This window comes from Procambarus clarkii, chromosome 62 (assembly GCF_040958095.1).
Source record: "Procambarus clarkii isolate CNS0578487 chromosome 62, FALCON_Pclarkii_2.0, whole genome shotgun sequence".
NCBI lineage: Eukaryota > Metazoa > Arthropoda > Malacostraca > Decapoda > Cambaridae > Procambarus > Procambarus clarkii.
The window spans coordinates 28079088-28104183 of record NC_091211.1 but is presented as its reverse complement, the minus strand read 5'-3'; the positions used below and the strand labels follow the sequence as shown (position 1 = coordinate 28104183).

At 47.3% G+C, this 25096-nt stretch overlaps 1 protein-coding gene across 8 annotated transcripts in view; it reads left to right on the top strand.

The window, feature by feature from the left end:
- The window catches only part of LOC123766395 (CKLF-like MARVEL transmembrane domain-containing protein 4), a 38666-nt gene that overhangs the window by 7978 nt on the left and 5592 nt on the right, over positions 1-25096 (top strand). For 5 of the 8 annotated variants that reach the window (XM_045755457.2, XM_045755460.2, XM_069308419.1 and 2 more), the window contains exons 2-6: positions 10168-10666; positions 15883-16065; positions 16177-16275; positions 21153-21279; positions 24757-24881. In XM_045755457.2, the coding sequence (XP_045611413.1) occupies positions 10565-10666; positions 15883-16065; positions 16177-16275; positions 21153-21279; positions 24757-24881 (636 nt within the window). In that variant the 5' untranslated portion in view covers positions 10168-10564. Of the gene's footprint in view, positions 1-3906; positions 4158-10167; positions 10667-15882; positions 16066-16176; positions 16276-21152; positions 21280-24756; positions 25057-25096 lie in introns of those variants that run through there. The other 3 variants (XM_045755458.2, XM_069308418.1, XR_011223540.1) reach the window with 3 other exon arrangements.

Below are 25096 nucleotides of genomic sequence, written 5' to 3'. Positions count from 1 at the left end.
TTTCGAGTGGCAAATATATTGATCGACGTCTATAGTGGTTTACAAACATTGTTTCTTACTTCCAGAGACAGGAAGCCTGTAGGCTTATTTAGGTCCCCAAATTGGGAAGGTCAGGCTAACGCCTGACCTTCCCAATTAACAGTCGTATCCTGCTTGATGGGGTTCTGGTAGTTCGTCTACTCCCCAAGCCCGACCCGAGGCCAGGCTTGACTTGTGAGAGTTTGGTCCAACAGGCTGTTGCTTGGAGCGGCTCGCAGGCCCACATATCCACCACAGCCCGGCTGGTCCGGCACTTCTTGGAGAACATGTTATAGTTTCCTCTTGAAGATGTCCACGGTTATTCCGGCAATATTTCTTATGCTCGCTGGTAAGACGTTGAACAACCGCGGACTTCTGATGTTCATACAGTGTTCTCTGATTGTGCCTATGGCACCTCTGCTCTTCACTGGTTCTATTCTGCATTTTCTTCCATATCGTTCACTCCAGTATGTTGTTATTTTACTGTGTAGATTTGGTACCTGGCCCTCCAGTATCTTCCACATATTATTTGGTATCTCTCTCGTCTTCTTTCCAGTGAGTACATTTGGAGGGCTTTGAGACGATCCCAATAATTTAGGTGCTTTATTGCGTCTATGCGTGCCGTATATGTTCTCTGTATTCCCTCTATTTCAGCAATCTCTCCTGCTCTGAAGGGGGAAGTGAGTACTGAGCAGTACTCAAGACGGGACAACACAAGTGACTTGAAGAGTACAACTATTGTGATGGGATCCCTGGATTTGAAAGTTCTCGTAATCCATCCGATCATTTTTCTGGCTGACGCGATATTTGCTTGGTTATGCTCCCTAAACGTTAGGTCGTCAGACATTATTATTCCCAAATCCTTTACATGTTGCTTTCCTACTATGGGCACATTTGATTGTGTTTTGTACCCATTTTTATTTTTCATTTTTACCGTACCTGAGTACCAAAATTTATCACTGTTAAACATCATGTTATTTTCTGTTGCCCAGTCGAAAACTTTATTAATATCTGCTTGAAGTTTTTCAATGTCTATGATTCCCGAGTATAAATTTCCTGCTATAGGTGAGTAGAGACCAGTAGCTGGACACCCTCATAAATACTGTCAAGCAGTATCCTCCCCCCGTGATAGCAGTCACATAGTAAACTCTGACGATTTAAATGCGAGCACAGCTTTTGAGGGAGCCGGTCGGCCGAGCAGACAGCACGCTGTACTTGTGATGCTGTGGTCCTGGGTTCGATCGGTGGAGGCCTGGTCGAGGACCGGGCCGCGGGGACACTAAAAAGCTCCGAAATCATCTCAAGATAACAGCATGCAGTATATCCTTTCACGACCAACGATCACATTCACTCCAAAAAAATCTACCACTTACGGGCTCTTGATGCCCGTGCCATCTCTTGGGGTGGCTTAGTCTTCATCAATCACTCTGAGTAGAGGCATGAGGTGTTAGGAAACTCCCAAAATGTCTCGCCCTGCCCAGGAAGCGAATTGATTACATATGGTTTTGAGTGGACTGAGCTGATCATTACGTTATTGGCAAACAGTAATGTCTGTAAAGTATTGCGCATTAATAGTATATACCGATAAGAAAGAGATATTTAACATATTTGTCACGTCTTCGTTATCATAAAACTTAAAATATCCGTTTTCCAAAGTTAAGGAGAAGAGGCACATTGTGTACAAAACATGTGTATTTCCTGACTTGGGGAACTTCACTAATGAGTTATCATTGTGCGGATAATTGCCTAAGTGTCTTGACCGCAAGACACTTACCGGAGCAAGACCGGAGGTGCATGGCAGACTTGCATATAACGCCAGGCCGCTGCGTAACCTAACACCAGGGCGCCCTCATCCGTCTGCCTGAAGCTAACTCATATATCACGAGAGTACTCACCTGAAGTTTCACACAAATATTAAATACAAACACTCGCTGGGGGTACCACCTCTGCAGTTCTGCCTTCCCTCCATTTAACCTTAGATGACTTTATATATATATACAGTATTGTACGGTTTGAGTTTAAACTGTTAGTAGTTAGTGGTATAGGAATTTATATGGAGAGATGAGGTAATAAAGGTATGTCTTAGTTGGGGAAACAAATTGGCAAAATGACCAGGGAAAGAGAAGGGGCCTCAAAATAACAATACACTTATTATTATTATATATTAGTATATTGTGCATATTTAGGCATTGATTAGATTAGGTGTTTAGATTCTGTTGGCGATTATTTGTATTTGTAGTACGTGGGTGAAGCATTCAACCCTTCCTCACACTAGGCTGTTTGTTTAAAGCAGCGGCCGTCCTCCCCAGACGCATTCATCAATTTTAACATACTAGGTGTATTAAAAATTGATTTGTTCTTGTATATATATATATATATATATATATATATATTATTATACATAAAAATTTCATGTATAGTTAGGCGTAGCTTAGGTTGTTTAGGTTCTGCTGGCGATTATTTGTATTTGAAGTACGTGGAGAAGCGGTTATAGATTTGTGGTTCGAACAGAGGACGTGAGCGAAGCACTTGTTCCGGAAGCGTTCGGACGTCATCAGTTGTGAGTCGTGTGTAAACCGCTTTTCAATCATAAACAGGGGGGAGGGGGGGTTGCAGCCCGTCCTCCAACCAAAGACCCTAAAAGTGATTCCATGCACACGCCAAATCCCCTGTTTATGAATGAGAAACGGTTTACACACAACTCACAACTGATTTCGTTCCGAACACTTTCGGAACAAGTGCTTTACTGACGAATTTTATTCGAACCACAACGCTATAAATGCTTCACCCACCAGCCCGTACTCCAAACAAAGACCCAAAAGTGATTCCATGCCAACCCGTCCTCGACTCAAGTCCATTACATCCAGCGGTCGACCCCACAGACGCATTCATAAATTTTAATATGCTGTTCATTCAAAACGGGAATTTTCTCAAGTATAAATTAATATTATAATATATTAGCATATTGTGCATATATAGGCATAGGTTAGGTTAGGTTAGGTGTTTAGGTTCTGTTGGCGATTATTTGTATTTGTAGTACGTGGGTGAAGCATTTATAGCGTTGTGATTCGAACAAAATTCGTCAGTGAAACACTTGTTCCGGATATGTTCGAACGTCAGCAGTTGTGAGTCGTGTGTAAACCGCTTTTCATTCATAAACAGGGGTTTTGGCAGGTGCATGGAATCACTTTTGGATCTTTGTTTGGAGGACGGGCTGTTCCATGCACACGCCAAACCCACTGTTTACGAATGAAAAACGGTTTACACACGACTCGTAACTGCTGATGTTCGAACACTTCTGGAACAAGTGCTTCACTGACGAATTTTGTTCGAACCACAACGCTGTAAATGGAGGTGGTAGCCCTTCCCCCACGTACTATAAATACAAATAATCGCCAACAGAACCTAAACACCTAACCTATGCCTATATATGCACAATATGTTAATATAATATTAATTTATATTTGAGAAAATTCCCGTTTTGAATGAACAGCATGTAAAAGTTTATGAAGGCGTCTGTGGGGTCGTCCGCTGGATGTAATGGACTTAAGTCGAAGACGGATTGGGGTTTGGCGGGTGCATACAATGGACTTTGGCCTTTGTTTATGAGGACAGGTTGACCAACCAGCACATCTTATACGACAAGGATGAAGGGGATATAAACCTTCAGATACCTTAGTGGTGCTCCAGAGAAGAGTTAAAGTCTGAGTTGGTTACTGTTATATTTTGGTACCTCATTCTTTATTTATTTTAGGAATTAGTTTATTATCATCCTGAAGTTATATACCAATTTCGGTGAAGCATTAAGTACTTTCCACACGAGGTTACTAAGTCAAGCAAAGAACATGTTTTGTAGTGGAACGGAAGTACCAGTCGGCTGATACTGGTGAGTAATCAGTCTCCGCGGCCTCTTGCACCAGGCTTAGTCAGTCCCAGGCAATCTTTACTAGTGCACTCCCACCTCCTGCCTCACAGGTTTCAAGGATCCTAGCTCCTGCCTTATTGGTTCCCAGGACTCAGCTCCCAGTTAGGTTTCAATCACTACCAGGTGTTATCCGTAAGAGTCGCGGGGCTGTGTAAAACCTGCCATACTCGTGGCAGTCGTGGGCTACCTCCTGTTGCCACTACTACTACTCTAGGTAAGTCATAGTGGTGGTTGGGTAGGTCATAGAGTGGTGAGGTAGGTCATAGTGTGGATAGATAATTGTGGTGCTGTCGGTTATAGTGCTAGTGTGTGTTAGCAATAGTGGTTTGTGATGAGTGCTGCTTGCTGCTGAGTGCATCAGGAACCAGACCAAAAGACATAAGCGTCGTCTGTAGCCTAATGACAGATGAATATTATAAACCTGCTGAGGGCCCGGGAGTCAGGCGCTGGAGTGCCCCTCGTAGCGGTGCTCTTGCAGCTAAGCACGTCTGCCGATATATACAGATTAAGAGCAGTAAGTCTGCGTTTAAACTAGTTTATTCGCAGTATCCCCTGATGAGTCACGGGATCCAGACAAACCTCCGTGCTGCGTCGGAGAGAAATTGCTGTGAATTTATATTAGATTTTTGTTTTTTAAATGCTGCTTAATATATCATAAACATGTTTTAGTCTTTTGAAATTTATATTTTATGAGATGAATGGAAAGTGGGTTTCCTTGGTGTTTGTGTGGAAGAACGCCCCTGAACCAGGGATGATATCGCCCCCTATTTCCTTTACATATGTATCTTAAAGTCTGCAGCCTCTCTGATTGACATAATCTCGGTCACAAGATGGAAATTATCTAGCATGTTACTTAAGAATATTCCTCTCCCTTTTCCCAAGACGAATTAGAGGCTATAAAACACTACAATGGAGATAGTATCAATAACCTAGTGATTGTTGATAGCGGTGCTTGCCACCAGAGACAAACACCTCTACACCTGTGTGATTTTATGAAATGGGACACGGATGTCCTGCCTGGTATTTCAAAATTTCATTCAGACCTGCTTAATGTTAATGATAGGAAGAGGATCTGCATTAATTCGAATTTGAATTATAGGAAATTTAGTGAAGCATTATAATGGCATAGAATAACATCAGCCAGACTAACCACAACTACTCACATATAACCTGACCCATGTACTGTATATTGTATACACTAGGGGATGTATACACCAAGGGGTGTACCTCGCTCCTCTGTGTATATACAGCGGTTATTTTAATCCTGAACCATGTTCAGGACTAACATATACCTGCCGGTTGGCGGGTAAACTGTAGTGTCGCGGTCACAATAACGCTCAAAATATTGATAGGCCTTAACCCGAAGATATATAGTGTCCTCGTCAGCATGCGTAGGTAGTTGTTGTGGCAACTGAAGTGCTTCAGAAGTTTTTTTATTCCAGGTCGGAAATCCGCATGTTTTTGCATGAACTGTATATTTTGAGAACTTTTATAGAACAAATAAGAAATTCTCTGCATCATCGCATCATGACGGACTGTTGAGCGTGTAGGATATAACTTGCATAACTGATTATAAATACGAGGATCAGTATAATTACCTCTTATCTTTTGCCTACATTCTCATATATATATATATATATACTTTTAAACCGGATGCTTCTCTGGGCGCCTATGTATATTTTGAGCAGTGAAGTGAGTTCTTTCTTAAGACAATAGAGTTTATAAACATTTTATAAACTGTTGACCTTTTATAAACAAGGTCAACAGATCTTGCTTGAGCTTCATTCCAATGATTTTGTTATATATATATATATATATATATATATATATATATATATATATATATATATATATATATATATATATATATATATATATATATATATATAATAATAATAATTTGTGTGTGTTTTCCTGCCGGTTGCCTCAGATAATTCCCGATTATTACTTTCCTGCTGCTTTTGGGAATACTGCTGTAAATAAAGCAAAAATTGTATTTATTTTTATAGCAAACATTTGGACAAACAACTCCCTCAAGCTGAACTGTCTTACGTGCACGAATGGTTTTACAATTCTTGAAAGCTCACATAAAAAGAAAGACGTGTGTATAGTACCCTAAACAAAATGCAATGTTGTGAAATGCCTCATTGGTCAACGGGCTTGGTATTGAGGGACAGTTAAAAAGCATGTTCAGCACCCAGTGTATCTGGCGGAGCGAGACGGGCATGTTCTTCATGACTGGCACTATACCATGGGGAGGGGGTGCATGAGCGCCTGGGGCAAGGGGGCGCTCACCACTCCTGTATTGTGCAATAGCGTGGCAACCATCAACACTACCCACACTACATATGAAGGCAGTCTCGCGGACGTGATGACTGGCCTAGTTTGGTTGGCAGAACGTGCAGCGTTCCCTGAATGTCCTCCATTAATTTAATATTGTTGTTTGGTTCTAAACTAAGCTACGTATCAGATGGCGTATTCCCTCAGCCGGCGTGACGCCACAGTCACGTGTTTTAAGTGCCAAGGCAAGCAATCGAGAAGCACCATAGTGCCAACTGGGTAAACAACAGGTGCACTCTCTCGCACCTTCCACCACATCCTCCTTCAATACTGATGATTTTGTTCCGTGACATTGCCCGATAATTTGTTTATAATAATCAGACGACCTGTTAGGACAATCGTCAACGGGGTATACTGTGTTGCACGCTAGATGCTCGTCCCGCACGCCTCGCCCCGCACGCCTCGCCCCGCACGCCTCACCCCTCAAGCCTCGCCCCTCAAGCCTCACCCCTCACGCCTCGCCCCACACGTCACGCCTCGCCCTGCACGCCTCGCCCCGCACGCCTCGCCCCACACGCCTTACCCCTCACGCCTCGCCCCTCACGCCTCGCCCCACACGTCACGCCTCGCCCCACACGCCTCACCCCTCACGCCTTGCCCCGCACGCCTCGCCCCCACGTCTCGCCCCACACGCCTCGCCCTGCACGCCTCGCCCCACATGTCTCGCCCCGCACGCCTCGCCCCGCACGCCTCGCCACCCATTTCTTCAACCCAACTTAGTAATTTATGACCCACGTTCTTGTAATCAGATTTTTGTGATCGAGGCTCCTTCAGCGCCATGTCTCCCGGCCGTGTACAGGATTATCTCTATTGATTTCCAGCACTTGTATCGCCTTTAGGCTCGGCCTGACAGCTGAGTGGACAGCGCTTCGGATTCGTATTCCTGAGATTCCGGGTTCGATCCCCGGTGGAGGCGGAAACAGATGAGCAGAGTTTCTTTCACTTAAATGCCCCTGTTCACCTAGTAGTAAATAAGTACCTTGGAGTTAGACAGCTGCTACGGGCTGCTTCCTGGGGGTGTGTAAGAAAAAAGAGGCCTGGTCGAGGACCGGGCCGCGGGGACGCTAAGCCCCGAACTCATCTCAAGATAACTCAAGATAACCGGCCGCTTGATTTGGAACCATGTCAAATGTTGATAGAGGAAAGGTTGTCATGTCTTGTTTAGTTTCTTACTCTTAAAATTTCACCGACCACACCTGAATATGGACTCAATTACTCCCGATCATTCTCATCACGCTGAAATTACTCGCGATCGTCTCTACCACACCGGAATTACTCCCGATCGTCTCTACCACACCGGAATTACTCTCAATCGTCTCTACCACACCTGACAAAGAAGTGAATTACTCGAACCTATGCAGTGAATGTTCCCACACACACACGCTGTAGCCACTAGACCACCACATGGTATAAGGACTACAACCTGGAGTTCTACTGAACACACAAGGGTTTCCTGAGGCTTCCACTGAAGCCGGACCAGGATTTTCACACAGTCCTTCCATGCACTCTGTTCATGTACATCCAGGAATGTACTACCTCTGACGCTTGGAAGAGGAGCGTCAGAGGTAGAACATTCCTGGATGACAGCCAGAGTGCATGGGGGGATTGTATAAAAATTCTCGTCCGGCTTGAACCCGTCGCATAAATTCGAACCCTCATCACGGCTCCTACGGATTTTTCTCACTGATGCAGTCACGTTAGTGTGATTACTCTGTGTGAAGTGATTGACTTGCAGGTGTTGATGGTTGCTGGAGACGACGCAGACCCGGATGTTCCCAAGTATCTCTCAACTTCAAGAACGAGGGGCCATATAAGTGCTCTGCTCCGGAGCTTAATATAATTTGAGACGACTGCTGCTCTTGCATAGCTGAAAACGTTTCTTTTATTATTATTATTAACAAGCTTAGATACACACAGCAGTGCGCTGCTATACTCTTCCATATGAAGGATTATAGAGTATAGATCAAGAGCTAGTCATGAGATCATTTAATATCTCATCTCAAGATGGTTAGTCTCATCCGGAATGAGAGACGGTGAAGTGCGGGTGTAATCCAGCAGCTTGTACTAGCCAACTCTGGCTACAGCACCACGATATCTTGTAATAGAGTTACAGAGCTCACTGACTCAAGTCACATATACATGGAAACAAAAAATTACTGTCTGGAGCTCTTTCGTCCCACCAACACAACAAAATGCTTACAGCAATGAAGTCCTGGGTTCGATTCCCGTGCAGGATAGAGAGGGGGTATAGCACGTTTCCTTTCATCTAATCTACCTTTTCACTTAGCAAGAAATAGGTACCTGTGAGCTAGATAACTATTGTGGTGTGCACCCTGGGGAAGGCCAGTTGCTGGCCATGGGCACCCTCGAGAATGGAAACCAAGGTTCTTCACTCGTCGAACCCGGGACCAGCGGGTCGGTAGCTAAGACTCCCACACCAGTTCCACCGGTCGTGTACTTGCTCCATCACTCACAAGAGAGAGAAAGCAGTAACAATAGCTTTAATTAAATGAATATTGTTAAAGTATTAAGTTACAATCGCACTGAAGAAGTCACATTAATGTGGTAGACACAAACGTCCCGCCCTAAACGCGTGTAAACAAACTGGCGACGTTTCGGTCCGTGTTGAAGTCCTTGTGTGCCGACGTTTCGGTCCGTGTTGAAGTCCTTGTGTGCCGACGTTTCGGTCCGTGTTGAAGTCCTTGTGTGCCGACGTTTCGGTCCGTGTTGAAGTTCTTGTGTGCCGACGTTTCGGTCCGTGTTGAAGTCCTTGTGTGCCGACGTTTCGGTCCGTGTTGAAGTCCTTATGCGTCGACGTTTCGGTCCATCTTGGAGCCGTTATCAAATGGTAAAAAGGATGACTAGGGAGCCTCAATATAAGGACAGAGGGACACCGAAGAGGAAGCAATTAAAACCCTAGCGAAGGTAAGAATTAAGATAACTTCAGAAGGTCTGAGGGCAGCTAAGTTTAGCGCGAAAGGGAAGAGAGAAACAATACTAAAAGGTGAAATGAGATAGAACCAAAGTAGGAACAGAAGAGATAGAAGAACAGCACAGAGCGGCATCTAGTTGTCTGATCACTCTGCTAAGATGATTAGAGTATCTTAACTGTGTGCTGAGAGAGGCAAGAGTCAACAGCAACACAGGCAGACTAAGGTCAGGGTTGGTATTGTGTGTTTGTGTGAGAGCTGACTCAAGACAGCTTGAGTATCTGAGGAGACAGCTCTACTCTGAGGAGAGTAGAGGCAGGAATGATTATTGTGTCTCACGTGTTAATGTCTGTCATCCTGTTGTTGTGGGTCTCACGTGTTAATGTCTGTCATCCTGTTGTTGTGGGTCTCACGTGTTAATGTCTGTCATCCTGTTGTTGTGGGTCTCACGTGTTGATGTCTGTCATCCTGTTGTTGTGGGTCTCACGTGTTGATGTCTGTCATCCTGTTGTTGTGGGTCTCACGTGTTGATGTCTGTCATCCTGTTGTTGTGGGTCTCACGTGTTAATGTCTGTCATCCTGTTGTTGTGGGTCTCACGTGTTGATGTCTGTCATCCTGTTGTTGTGGGTCTCACGTGTTGATGTCTGTCATCCTGTTGTTGTGGGTCTCACGTGTTGATGTCTGTCATCCTGTTGTTGTGGGTCTCACGTGTTAATGTCTGTCATCCTGTTGTTGTGGGTCTCACGTGTTAATGTCTGTCATCCTGTTGTTGTGGGTCTCACGTGTTGATGTCTCACCCTGTTGTTGTAGGTCACACGTGTTGATGTCTGTCACCCTGTTGTTGTGGGTCACACGTGTTGACATCTATCATCCCATTCTTATATAACTACAATGTTCCATCATAATACCCCCAAAGTCGTGGATGTAGTCGCTCACAACACATATCTTTCCAGGACTACAGGAGGACCGTAGCGGAGACAGACGAGGGGACGACTCTAATCCCGTCACCACGATGAAGACCTGATCAACGGGAGCAGTACTGATGATACACGCTGGGCATGGTAGAGGGCAGCGCCACTACGCTGGGTATATGGTAGTGGGCAGCGCCACTACATTGGGTATGGTGGTGGGCAGCGCCAACAGGACGCGCACCACACGCGACGCGCCTCATAAAATGTGATGGAAGGACAAAGTTTTAAGTTACAATCGTGTCGTTGAAGCGACGTGGTGGTGGAGTAATGTCACTGTGTTATCAGAAGTGTGTGATAAGGTAGGCGCCTGCTCCTGCTAGCCGCACAGGAAGCCGCAGGAGCTAGCTAGACCTGCCGGCCCCCACAGCTGTTGGATAGGATGCCGTACCTCGGAGACAGGCAGGAGCCCGAGCATCCCAAGTTCACCACAGACTTCGGCTACGTCAAGAAGCTGCCAGGGGCATTGATCCTGGTGCAGCTGGTTAGTATACTGTATAGCTGGTTAGTACACTGTACAGCTGGTTAGTACACTGTACAGCTGGTTAGTACACTGTGCAGCTGGTTAGTACACTGTACAGCTGGTTAGTACACTGTACAGGTGGTTAGTACACTGTGCAACTGGTTAGTACACTGTGCAACTGGTTAGTACACTGTACAGCTGGTTAGTACACTGTGCAACTGGTTAGTACACTATACAGCTGGTTAGTACACTGTGCAACTAGTTAGTACACTATACAGCTGGTTAGTACACTTGCAGCTAGTTAATACGCTGTGCTGCTCACTCTTAAACCCACCTCCCATCCACAAATTATTGATCACAAGTCGAATTATCGGCAATATCAACTTATTTTGATATCCCTTCATTAGTAGTGACCCCTACTACTTTACGGGAGCCGGTCGGCCGAGCGGACAGCACACATCCTGTGGTCCCGGGTTCGATCCCGGGCGCCGGCGAGAAACAATGGGCAGAGTTTCTTTCACTCTATGCCCCTGTTAGCAGTAAAATAGGTACCTGGGTGTTAGTCAGCTGTCACGGGCTGCTTCCTGGGGGTAGAGACCTGGTCGAGGACCGGGCCGCGGGGACACTAAAGCCCCGAAATCATCTCAAGATAACCTCAAGATAACCGACCCCAGGTAGAGCCCGGGCGCGGACCTGCCCTCAGGCGGGGCGGAGATCGAGTGCACCAGAAGCCTCCCTCTCCTATCTTCCGTTAGGTGTTGGCCTCAAAGACTTACCATCCTCCGTTAGGTGTGGGCCTCAAAGACTTACCATCCTCCGTTAGGTGTGGGCCTCAAAGACTTACCATCCTCCGTTAGGTGTGGGCCTCAAAGACTTACCATCCTCCGTTAGTTGTTGGCCTCAAGGGCTTACCAACCTCCGTTAGGTGTGGGCCTCAAAGACTTACCAACCTCCGTTAGGTGTGGGCCTCAAAGACTTACCAACCTCCGTTAGGTGTTGGCCTCAAAGACTTACCAACCTCCGTTAGGTGTGGGCCTCAAAGGCTTACCAACCTCCGTTAGGTGTGGGCCTCAAAGACTTACCATCTTCCGTTAGGTGTTGGCCTCAAAGACTTACCAACCTCCGTTAGGTGTGGGCCTCAAAGACTTACCAACCTCCGTTAGGTGTGGCCTCAAAGACTTACCAACCTCCGTTAGGTGTGGGCCTCAAAGACTTACCAACCTCCGTTAGGTGTGGGCCTCAAAGACTTACCAACCTCCGTTAGGTGTGGGCCTCAAAGACTTACCAACCTCCGTTAGGTGTGGGCCTCAAAGACTTACCATCTTCCGTTAGGTGTGGGCCTCAAAGACTTACCAACCTCCGTTAGGTGTGGGCCTCAAAGACTTACCAACCTCCGTTAGGTGTGGGCTTCAAAGACTTACCAACCTTTGGAAGGTTATTACAGCCTCTGACACACAAGTGTATACATACTTTAGTCCTGAACATAGTTCAAGAAGAACGTAAACAATGTATACTCACCGAGGACGGGTATATACGCTCATCGCGTTCATAAATAACAGCAACTCGTTGCTCCTTAACTCTATAGTTTAGTAATAATATAATGTTGATGATTATAATGATAACATAAATAATGATGAGCTAACCTCACACTCAGACCTTGACATAGCACTCAGGAGAGTGGGAAAGACTTGGTGTAAATTCTTTACATCAGTTATGTTCTATGTAATATTACCTCAAACCAGACAAGACAAGGCTGATCTCAGGGATACCCTTATATTACTGAACAAATTTGAAGGTGTTAATCCAGACTTGGGGTCAGATTCACGAAGCAGTTACGCAAGCACCTGTTCTTATAAGGTCCCCCCCCCCCAAGGAATAATGGGGGGGGGACGTTTAACATGCCGCCAGCTCCCTGTCCCCATCGAGGCCATTGGAGATGATGGCTCTCCGGTAGAAACATTGGTTGTCAAGGTACCAGTTCAAGGCGCCCTTAGACCCCAATACATTGTTAAACTATTCCAAAGATTTCCAAGGTTTGATAACGTTGCCAGTGACGGACTTGTTGATAACGCTCAACGGAAATGGCAGCCGCTATCTTATCTTCCCTGACCGGAAGTTTGGGAGACTTTGACGTTAGTGGGTGTCACCTTGGGGCTGATGGGTGTCACCTTGGTGTTAGTGGGTGTCACCTTGGTGTTAGTGGGTGTCACCTTGGTGTTAGTGTGTGTCACCTTGGTGTTAGTGGGTGTCACCTTGGTGTTAGTGGGTGTCACCTTGGTGTTAGTGTGTGTCACCTTGGCGTTAGTGGGTGTCACCTTGGGGCTGATGGGTGTCACCTTGGTGTTAGTGTGTGTCACCTTGGGGCTGATGGGTGTCACCTTGGTGTTAGTGGGTGTCACCTTGGTGTTAGTGGGTGTCACCTTGGTGTTAGTGGGTGTCACCTTGGGGCTAATGGGTGTCACCTTGGTGTTAGTGTGTGTCACCTTGGTGTTAGTGTGTGTCACCTTGGTGTTAGTGGGTGTCACCTTGGTGTTAGTGGGTGTCACCTTGGAGCTAATGGGTGTCACCTTGGTGTTAGTGGGTGTCACCTTGGCGTTAGTGGGTGTCACCTTGGCGTTAGTGGGTGTCACCTTGGTGTTAGTGGGTGTCACCTTGGTGTTAGTGTGTGTCACCTTGGTGTTAGTGTGTGTCACCTTGGCGTTAGTGGGTGTCACCTTGGGGCTGATGGGTGTCACCTTGGTGTTAGTGTGTGTCACCTTGGTGTTAGTGTGTGTCACCTTGGTGTTAGTGGGTGTCACCTTGGCGTTAGTGGGTGTCACCTTGGTGTTAGTGGGTGTCACCTTGGTGTTAGTGTGTGTCACCTTGGCGTTAGTGGGTGTCACCTTGGGGCTGATGGGTGTCACCTTGGTGTTAGTGTGTGTCACCTTGGTGTTAGTGTGTGTCACCTTGGTGTTAGTGGGTGTCACCTTGGTGTTAGTGGGTGTCACCTTGGGGCTGATGGGTGTCACCTTGGTGTTAGTGGGTGTCACCTTGGGGCTGATGGGTGTCACCTTGGTGTTAGTGTGTGTCACCTTGGTGTTAGTGGGTGTCACCTTGGTGTTAGTGGGTGTCACCTTGGTGTTAGTGGGTGTCACCTTGGTGTTAGTGGGTGTCACCTTGGGGCTAATGGGTGTCACCTTGGTGTTAGTGGGTGTCACCTTGGTGTTAGTGGGTGTCACCTTGGTGTTAGTGGGTGTCACCTTGGGGCTGATGGGTGTCACCTTGGTGTTAGTGTGTGTCACCTTGGTGTTAGTGGGTGTCACCTTGGTGTTAGTGGGTGTCACCTTGGTGTTAGTGGGTGTCACCTTGGTGTTAGTGGGTGTCACCTTGGTGTTAGTGGGTGTCACCTTGGGGCTAATGGGTGTCACCTTGGTGTTAGTGGGTGTCACCTTGGTGTTAGTGGGTGTCACCTTGGTGTTAGTGGGTGTCACCTTGGGGCTAATGGGTGTCACCTTGGTGTTAGTGGGTGTCACCTTGGTGTTAGTGGGTGTCACCTTGGTGTTAGTGGGTGTCACCTTGGGGCTAATGGGTGTCACCTTGGTGTTAGTGGGTGTCACCTTGGTGTTAGTGGGTGTCACCTTGGGGCTAATGGGTGTCACCTTGGTGTTAGTGGGTGTCACCTTGGGGCTAATGGGTGTCACCTTGGTGTTAGTGGGTGTCACCTTGGTGTTAGTGGGTGTCACCTTGGGGCTAATGGGTGTCACCTTGGCGTTAGTGGGTGTCACCTTGGTGTTAGTGGGTGTCACCTTGGCGTTAGTGGGTGTCACCTTGGCGTTAGTGGGTGTCACCTTGGTGTTAGTGGGTGTCACCTTGGTGCTAATGGGTGTCACCTTGGTGTTAGTGGGTGTCACCTTGGTGTTAGTGGGTGTCACCTTGGTGTTAGTGGGTGTCACCTTGGTGCTAGTGGGTGTCACCTTGGTGTTAGTGGGTGTCACCTTGGTGTTAGTGGGTGTCACCTTGGTGTTAGTGGGTGTCACCTTGGTGTTAGTGGGTGTCACCTTGGTGTTAGTGGGTGTCACCTTGGTGTTAGTGGGTGTCACCTTGGTGTTAGTGGGTGTCACCTTGGCGTTAGTGGGTGTCACCTTGGCGTTAGTGGGCGTCACCTTGGTGTTAGTGGGTGTCACCTTGGTGTTAGTGGGTGTCACCTTGGCGTTAGTGGGTGTCACCTTGGCGTTAGTGGGTGTCACCTTGGCGTTAGTGGGTGTCACCTTGGTGTTAGTGGGTGTCACCTTGGTGTTAGTGGGTGTCACCTTGGTGTTAGTGGGTGTCACCTTGGTGTTAGTGGGTGTCACCTTGGTGCTGATGGGTGTCACCTTGGTGCTAGTGGGTGTCACCTTAGTGCTAGTGGGTGTCACCTTGGGGCTGATGGGTGTCACCTTGGTGTTAGTGGGTGTCACCTTGGTGCTGATGGGTGTCACCTTGGTGCTAGTGGGTGTCACCTTGGTGTTAGTGGGTGTCACCTTGGTGTTAGTGGGTGTCACCTTGGTGTTAGTGGGTGTCACCTTGGTGCTGATGGGTGTCACCTTGGTGCTAGTGGGTGTCACCTTAGTGCTAGTGGGTGTCACCTTGGGGCTGATGGGTGTCACCTTGGTGTTAGTGGGTGTCACCTTGGTGCTGATGGGTGTCACCTTGAGTGTCTAGAGTAATCCTGCTGAGGACTAAAACCATCTTTCATGTCCTGAACGCTTGATGAGCTATCGTGAGACGTGACACACAGGCAGCTATCATTCGACACAATACACAAGCAGCTATCGTGACACACAGGCAGCTATCATGCGACACAATACACACGCAGCTATCATGCGACACAATACACAAGCAGCTATCGTGACACTATACACACGCAGCTATCATTCCACACTATACACAAGCAGCTATCGTGACACACAGGCAGCTATCATGCGACACAATACACACGCAGCTATCATGCGACACAATACAAACGCAGCTATCGTGACACTATACACACGCAGCTATCATTCCACACTATACACAAGCAGCTATCGTGACACACAGGCAGCTATCATGCGACACAATACACAAGCAGCTATCATGCGACACAATACACAAGCAGCTGCCTCATCAGATCGACCAAACTCATTGCAGGCTACGATTTGTCCCTCCCCCCCCCCCCTCCCATCCCCCCACACATGCTGAGCCGTGATCGCTGAGACTGTTGTGGTGTTCTCCTGACGCAGGTGTGCACGGGCCTGGGGTTCCTGCTGGCCCTGGGCGGCTCCCTCGTCTGGATGGTCAAGTCTGGCCACGGCTTCTACACCTTCGTCTCCTTCGTCAGCTTCCTGAGCTGCGTGTGTTGGCTGGTCGTTCACGTCTTCCAGTTCTACACGCTCTTCAAGATAGCCATCAACTGGAACTTAGTGGTACGTGGGGTGTTAATACTCCGTTTTAGGCGTGTGTGTTATGTATGGCGGAGGTATGGCGGTGGATTATGCATGGTGTATGGATTAATGTGTTGGGTTTTTGGGTTGCAGGGTTTGGTGTACAATGGTGTCAACGGGTTCCTCATGATGGTGGCCAGCTGCGTTATGGTGGAGGTGGCGTCCGAGGCCAGGGCGCTCAAGGCTGCTGGGGTTAGTACGCCTCTAGGCACGCGTGAGTACACACACACACACACACACACACACACACACACACACACGCACGCACACGCAAATACGTGCACGCAAACACACACACACACAAACACATGCACACACACACACACACACACACACACACACACACACACACACACACACACACACACACACACACACACACACAGATACAAGGTATCATCTGGGAGAGGAAATTCTTCAGGAGTCAGAGAAGGAAAAAGACTTGGGGGTTGATATCACGCCAGACCTGTCTCCTGCAGCACATATCAAGCGGATAACATCAGCGGCATATGCCAGGCTGGCCAACATACGAACGGCATTCAGAAACTTGTGTAAAGAATCATTCAGAACTTTGTATACCACATATGTTAGGCCAATCCTGGAGTATGCAGCCCCAGCATGGAGTCCATATCTAGTCAAGGATAAGACTAAACTGGAAAAGGTTCAAAGGTTTGCCACCAGACTAGTATTCGAGCTGAGAGGTATGAGCTACGAGGAGAGACTACGGGAATTAAACCTCACTTCGCTGGAAGACAGAAGAGTTAGGGGGGACATGATCACCACATTCAAGATTCTCAAGGGAATCGACAAGATTGATAAAGACAGGCTATTTAACACAAGGGCCATACGCACTAGGGGACACAGGTGGAAACTGAGTGTCCAAATGAGCCACAGAGATATTAGAAATAACTTTTTTAGTGTCAGAGTGGTTGACAAATGGAATGCATTAGAAAGTAATGTGGTGGAGGCTGACTCCATACACAGTTTCAAGTGTAGATATGATTGAGCCCAGTAGGCTCGGGAATCTGTACATCAGTTGATTGACAGTTGAGAGGTTGGACCAAAGAGACAAAGCTCAACCCCCGCAAGCACAATTAGGTGAGTACTTACACACATGTGGTGGAGGCTGACTCCATACACAGTTTCAAATGTAGATATGATAGAGCCCAGTAGGCTCAGGAATCTGTACATCAGTTGATTGGCGGTTGAGAGGCTGGACCAAAGAGCCAAAGCTCAACCCCCCTGCAAGCGCAATTAGGTGAGTACAATTAGATGTGTACAGTTGCCTTTGTCACAGTACATGAGACTGCTGTTCAAACTTGAGAGGCAGTCAGGAGTAAGCGGAAAGGCCCTAGCATGGGTAAGGAACTACCTAACAGGAAGGAGCCAGAGAGTAATGTTAAGGGGCGAGAAGTCGGACTGGCGAACAGTAACGAGTGGAGTACCTCAAGGATCGGTACTGGGACCAATTATGTTTCTAATATGCGTGAATGACATGTTTACAGGAGTGGAATCATACATGTCAATGTTTGCGGATGACGCGAAATTAATGAGAAGAGTTGTGACAGATGAGGATTGTAGGATCCTCTAAGAGGACTTGAATAAGCTGCAGAGATGGTCAAAGAAATGGCTACTGGAGTTAAACACGAGCAAATGTAAAGTTATGGAAATGGGATTAGGTGATAGGAGACCAAAGGGACAGTGCTCAATGAAGGGGAACTGCCTACCTGATGTGGTAGGCAAAACACGACGCGAGAAAGAGACCTGGGTGTGGACGTAACACCTAATCTATCTCCTGAGGCACATATAAATAGGATAACGACAGCAGCGTACTCTACACTGGCAAAAGTTAGAACATCATTCGGAAACCTAAGTGAGGAGCCTTTTAGGGCGCTTTACACTGCCTACGTGAGACCAGTCTCAGAGTATGCCGCACCATCATGGAGCCCCCACCTGAAGAAACACATAAGGAAACTGGAAAAGGTTCAGAAGTTTGCAACGAGGCTCGTCCCAAAGTTACGAGGGATGGGATATGAAGAGCATCTGAAGGAACTGAACCTTACGACACTCGAAAAAAGAAGGGGGGGATATGATAGGAACGTATAAAATACTCAGGGGAATTGATAAAGTGGAAATACTAGTAGACGAAATGTTCACACGTAATATTAACAGAACGAGGGAACAAGGATGGAAGCTGGAAACTCAGATGAGTCACAGAGATGTTAGGAAGTTTTCTTTTAGCGTGAGAGTAGTAGGAAAATGGAATGCACTTAAGGAGCAGGTTGTGGAAGCAAATACTATTCATAATTTTAAAACTAGATATGATGGGAAATGAGACAGGAGTCATTGCTGTAAACAACCGATGGCTAGAAAGGCGGGATCCAAGAGCCAATGCTCGATCCTGCAGGCACAAATAGGTGAATACACACACACAAGCAAAGCTATCTGAAGCAAAGGAACTGGACAAAAGGGCATGGAGGAACTTCCGAATAACAGAACACCAGAAAGCAGAGAGAGATACCAGAGAACCAGGAACGAGTATGTTAGTGTGAGAAGAGCAGCTGAGAAAAAGTATGAAAATGATATAGCAAATAAAGTCAAGACCGGACCAAAGCTACTCCACAGTCACATCAGGAGGAAAATAACAGTGAAAGAACAGGTGATAGAACTTAGAACGGGTGAGGACAGGTACACAGAGAATGACAAAGAGGTGTGTGAGGAACTTAACAAGAGGTTCCAGGGGATCTTCACAATAGAACGGGGTGAAGTCACTGTGCTAGGAGAGGTGGTAGTAAATCAGGCAGCCTTGGAAGGGTTCGAAATTACCAAGGATGAGGTCAAGAGGCATCTGTTGGTTCTGGACGAGAGAAAGGCTGTTGGTCCGGACGGAATCTCACCATGGGTACTGAAAGAGTGTGCAGAAACACTTTGCTTACCAATCTCCAAAGTGTACAGTAGGTCACTGGAGACGGGAGACCTACCAGAGCAATAGAAAACGGCTAATATAGTCCCAATATACAAAAATGGTGACAGGCAGGAGGCACTGAACTACAAGCCAGTGTTCTTAACTTGTATACCATGCAAGGTGATGGAGAAGATCATGAGAAAAAACGTAGTAGCACATCTGGAGAGAAGGGACTTCGTGACACATCACCAACATGGGTTCAGGGAAGGTAAATCTTGCCTTACTGGTTTTATAAAATCCTAAGATCAGGTGACAAAGATTAAGCAAGAAAGAGAGGGCTGGGCGGACTGTATTTTCTTGGACTGTCGAAAGCCTTTGACACAGTACCCCATGAAAGGCTGGTGCATAAGTTGGAGAAACAGGCAGGAGTAACTGGTAGGGCGCTCCAGTGGATAAGGGAGTACCTAAGTAATATGAAGAAAGAGTGTTACGGTGAGGGGTGAGACCTCAGATTGGCGTGAAGTCACCAGTGGAGTCCCATAGGGCTCTGTACTCGAACCTATCCTGTTTCTGATATACGTAAATGATCTCCCAGAGGGTATAGACTCATTCCTCTCAATGTTTGCTGAAGATGCCAAAATTATAAGGATTAAGACTGGAGGATTGCTTGAGGCTTCAAGAGGACCTAGAAAAACTGATGGAATGGTCCAACAAATGGTTGTTAGAGTTTAACCCGAACAAATGTTATGTAATGAAGATAGGTGTAGGGAGCAGGAGGCCAGATACAAGGTAATCATTTGGGAGATGAAATTCTTCAAGCATCAGAGAGAAAGATCTGTGGGTTGATATCACGCCAGACCTGTCCCCTGAAGCCTATATCAAGAGGATAACATCAGCGGCATATGCCATGTTGGCCAACATAAGAACGGCCTTTAGAAACTTATGTTTTAGAAATTTGTGTAAGGAATCATTCAGAACCTTGTATACCACATATGTGAGACCAATCCTGGAGTATGCAGCTCCAGCATTGAGTCCATATCTCGTCAAGGATAAGACTAAACTGGAAAAGGTTCAAAGGTTTGCCACCAGACTAGTACCCGAACTAAGGGGCATGAGCCACAAGGAGAGACTACGGGAATTAAACCTCACGTCGCTGGAAGACAGAAGTTAGGTGGGACATAATCACCACATACAAAATTCTAAAAGGAATTGATAGGGTAGATAAAGAGAGCTTATATAACACAAGGGGCACACGCACAAGAGGGCACAGGTGGAAATTGAGTGCCCAAATGAGCCATAGAGACATTAGAAAGATTCTTTTAGTGTCAGAGTGGTTGACAAAAGGAAGTGATGTGGTGGAGGCTGACTCCATACATAGTTTCAAGTGTAGATATGATAGAGCCCAATAGGCTCAGGAACCTGTACACCAGTTGATTGACAGTTGAGAGGCGGGACCAAAGAGCCAGAGCTCTACCCCTGCAAGCACAACTAGGTGAGTACACACACACTATGAGGCCTCGCGGCTGAGTGGACAGCGCTCGGGAGTCGTAGTCCTAAGGGCTCGGGTTCGACTCCCGACCGAGTCTGAAACAAATGAGGGCAGAGTTTCTTCCACCCTGATGTCCCTGTTCACTTAGCAGTAAATAGGTACTTGGTAGTTAGACAGCTGCTACGAGCTGCTTCCTGGGGATGTGTGTGTGTGTTAAACAGAAATATGTAGTAGATATAATAGAGAAAAAAATAGATGGGTTAGAAAAGCGGGGTCCAAGAGCTAATAGCTCGATTCTGCAGATACAAATAGTAAATACAAAATAGTAAATACATACACGCATTCCTGACACCAGCAACTTCAAGAACCAGAGGACACAGATTCAAGTTAGGGAAACAAAGATGTCGAAATAAATATGAGAAAATTTTATATTGCAGAGTGACAGAAGGTTGGAACAAGTTAAGTGAGAAGGTGGTGGAGGCGAAAACCTTTGTACTGGGAAGACGGGACACCTCGAACGTCGCTCTCACCCTGTAACTACACTTAGGCAATTACACACACACACACACACACACACACACACACACACACACACACACACACACACACTGGTACTGCTAGCACTGTTGTGGCCAGGCTCCAGCAGCATGGTGTGTGACTGGATTCCTCCTACAGGTGTTTGGGTTCCTGGCCTTCACGGGGTTCCTGGCGGCGCTGGTGTGGGAGGCGCTGCTGTGGCACAAGAACAGGGACTCCGGCGCTGGCTTCTCTAGCGCCTCCGTCGTCAGAGGACTTGATCGACGTAAGTGTCACCACCTCCCATCTTCACTCATCAAATGCCATGTTGACTCATTACTTGTCATCTTGACTCATCACCACCTGTCATGTCGACTTCTTACCACCTGTCATTTTGATGCCTCGCCACCGGGGAGCCGGTCGGCCGAGCGGACAGCACGCTGGACTTGTGATCCTGTGGTCCTGGGTTCGATCCCAGGCGCCGGCGAGAAACATTGGGCAGAGTTTCTTTCACTCTATGCCCCTGTTACCTAGCAGTAAAATAGGTATCTGGGTGTTAGTCAGCTGTCACGGGCTGCTTCCTGGGGGTGGAGGCCTGGTCGAGGACCGGGCCGCGGGGACACTAAAAAGCCCCGAAATCATCTCAAGATAATCTCAAGATAACCTACCATGTTGACTATTCACCACATGCCTAGTTTTCCACCGGTCTCCTGTCTTAATTACTCCTTAAAACTACTGCTTTACTCCTTGCAAGCTGAACTTATAATCCACAGTCGCCTCTCCACGTCTGATCTGGTCCCAAGTGCTGCAAATTTATCATATTTATATCGGAATTAGAGTATCGGAATTTATCATATTTCTGGTTAGAACCTAAGACTAAAGGCCTATTGGACCATACGAGGCAGCTCCTACTGGACCATACGAGGCAGTGCCTATTGGACCATACGAGGCAGCTCCTATTGGACCGTACGAGGGAGCTCCTATTGGACCGTACGAGGGAGCTCCTATTGGACCATACGAGGCAGCTCCTATTGGACCATACGAGGCAGCTCCTATTGGACCATACGAGGCAGCTCCTACTGGACCATACGAGGCAGCTCCTATTGACCATACGAGGCAGCTCCTATTGACCATACGAGGCAGCTCCTATTGGACCATACGAGGCAGCTCCTACTGGACCATACGAGGCAGCTCCTATTGGACCATACGAGGCAGCTCCTATTGGACCATACGAGGCAGCTCCTATTGGACCATACGAGGCAGCTCCTATTGGACCATACGAGGCAGCTCCTACTGGACCATACGAGGCAGCTCCTATTGACCATACGAGGCAGCTCCTATTGACCATACGAGGCAGCTCCTATTGGACCATACGAGGCAGCTCCTACTGGACCATACGAGGCAGCTCCTATTGGACCATACGAGGCAGCTCCTATTGGACCATACGAGGCAGCTCCTATTGGACCATACGAGGCAGCTCCTATTGGACCATACGAGGCAGCTCCTATTGGACCATACGAGGCAGCTCCTATTGGACCATACGAGGCAGCTCCTACTGGACCATACGAGGCAGCTCCTATTGACCATACGAGGCAGCTCCTATTGACCATACGAGGCAGCTCCTATTGGACCATACGAGGCAGCTCCTACTGGACCATACGAGGCAGCTCCTATTGACCATACGAGGCAGCTCCTATTGGACCATACGAGGCAGCTCCTATTGACCATACGAGGCAGCTCCTACTGGACCATACGAGGCAGCTCCTATTGACCATACGAGGCAGCTCCTATTGACCATACGAGGCAGCTCCTACTGGACCATACGAGGCAGCTCCTATTGGCCCATACGCGGCAGCTCCTATTGGACCATACGAGGCAACACATATTGGCCCATACATGGCAACTCCTATTAGTGTCCACTCAAGCTCATTCATACATATGTCTAACCTACGCTTGAAACAATCCAGCGATCACACGTCGTTTTTATTTGACCTGGTAATTTGTTCCATAAATTGCCACTCTGTTTCCCAAACAGTTTTTTTACCCAGATTTTCTTTCCCTAATTAATCACTTACTTTTTACCCAGGTCTTTCCTGAATCTAAATTTTTCCAATTTATATCCACTTCTTCGTGTTGTGGTTTGTGCAACCCGTTCTCGCAAATTCGTAAAGTCAATATTGACTTATTAACTACGTGCATAGGTGATATACTAAACATAATAGATACCCTTAAAAAGATTCATAGAAAACACCGACCTTACCTAACCTTGTTAGTATCTTAAGATAAGCATCTTATTGCTTCGTAATTACAATTATTACTTAACCTATACCTATTATAGGTTAGGTAATAATTGTAATTACGAAGCTATAAGATGCTTATCTTAAGATACTAACAAGGTTAGGTAAGGTCGGTGTTTTCTATGAATCTTTTTAAGGGTATCTATTATGTTAAGTATGTCACCTATGCACATATTTAATAAGTCAATATTGACTTATTAAATTTGCGAGAACGGGTTGGTTTGTGTGGATATATTTCCCATCTGCATCTCTGCGCCACAGAGGCCTATTGGCCCCGTAGCCTGGTGGGTAGCGCGCAGGACTCGTAATTCTGTGGCGCGGGTTCGATTCCCGCACGAGGCAGAAACTAATGGGCAAAGTTTCTTTCACCCTGAATGCCCCTGTTACCTAGCAGTAAATAGGTACCTGGGAGTTAGTCAGGAGTCACGGGCTGCTTGCTGGGGGTGGAGGCCTGGTCTAGGACCGGGCCGCGGGGACACTAAAGCCCCGAAATCATCTCAAGATAACCTCAAGATAACCTCAAGAGGCAGAGGAAACAGTAAGACATTGACGGTAAGGCACAGCAATACCTCAAGAAAGGTGCTTAAAAATATATTCCATGTGTTGTACTCCTGGAGCCGGTCGGCCGAGCGGACAGCACGCTGGACTTGTGATCCTGTGGTCCCGGGTTCGATCCCGAACGCCGGCGAGAAACAATGGGCAGAGTTTCTTTCACTCTATGCCCCTGTTACCTATCAGTACAATAGGTACCTGGGTGTTAGTCAGCTGTCACGGGCTGCTTCCTGGGGGTGGAGGCCTGGTCGAGGACCGGGCCGCGGAGACACTAAAGCAGCTTGAAGTTAGTCATCTGTTAGGGGGGTTGTATCCCGGGGAAGGTCAACAGTTGGTCTACGTCAGCCTGGATAAGGTCACCAGGTTTCCTACCCGTGATTGTGGGGAGACCAATCGTCTTGACCTTCTCGTCCAATCCGGGGTCAACCCTCAAAGATTGTTCGCCGAACAACCAGAAGAAAGAAGATACACTCAAAATCCTGAAAACCGGTGGTAATTAATCGACCGGTTCCTGCCTGTTTATTGGCTGGCACCGTTAGCCTCTCAAAGGTAATTGGTTCCTGCACCATCGACCTCTCTTTCGAGCGTACAAGTGACTAAAATGTTCTGGAAACATATGCAAGCTAGATGCAAAATCTCTCGTGCAAAATCTCACTGATTTTCAACCGTCTGGCGTCCCTCGAACCACGACCAGTGCCATATTCTTTCCCTGAAAGCTAAATTTCCAGCTTTTCTTGTTCATGAATCAATTTTTCTTGTCTACGTCTAATTTATATAAAGTTAGCAGTTTATTTCGAGTATCGGGACGAGGAATAGTGAGCTTGTCAGGGCGGGATGAGAATATTTCCCGCCTATTTTGAGAATAGGCGGGAAACGTGTAAGGATCTTGTATTGGCATCACTTTATCCTGGCAGCTGACACGCCTGAGAGCGACTGTGTTGACGTGCGCGGGGTGGTGGCCGGCGGCGACGACCACGACGACGACGCCGCCGTGGGCCTCGTCGGCATGAAGGCCAGACCCGTGTCCTCCTTCATGCAGGTGAGTCCTTCACCCATGGTACCCACCGCTGTCAGGTGAGTCCTTCACTCATGGTACCCACCACTGTCAGGTGAGTCCTTCACTCATGGTACCCACCACTGTCAGGTGAGTCCTTCACTCACGGTACCCACCACTGTCAGGTGAGTCCTTCACTCATGGTACCCACCACTGTCAGGTGAGTCCTTCACTCACGGTACCCACCACTGTCAGGTGAG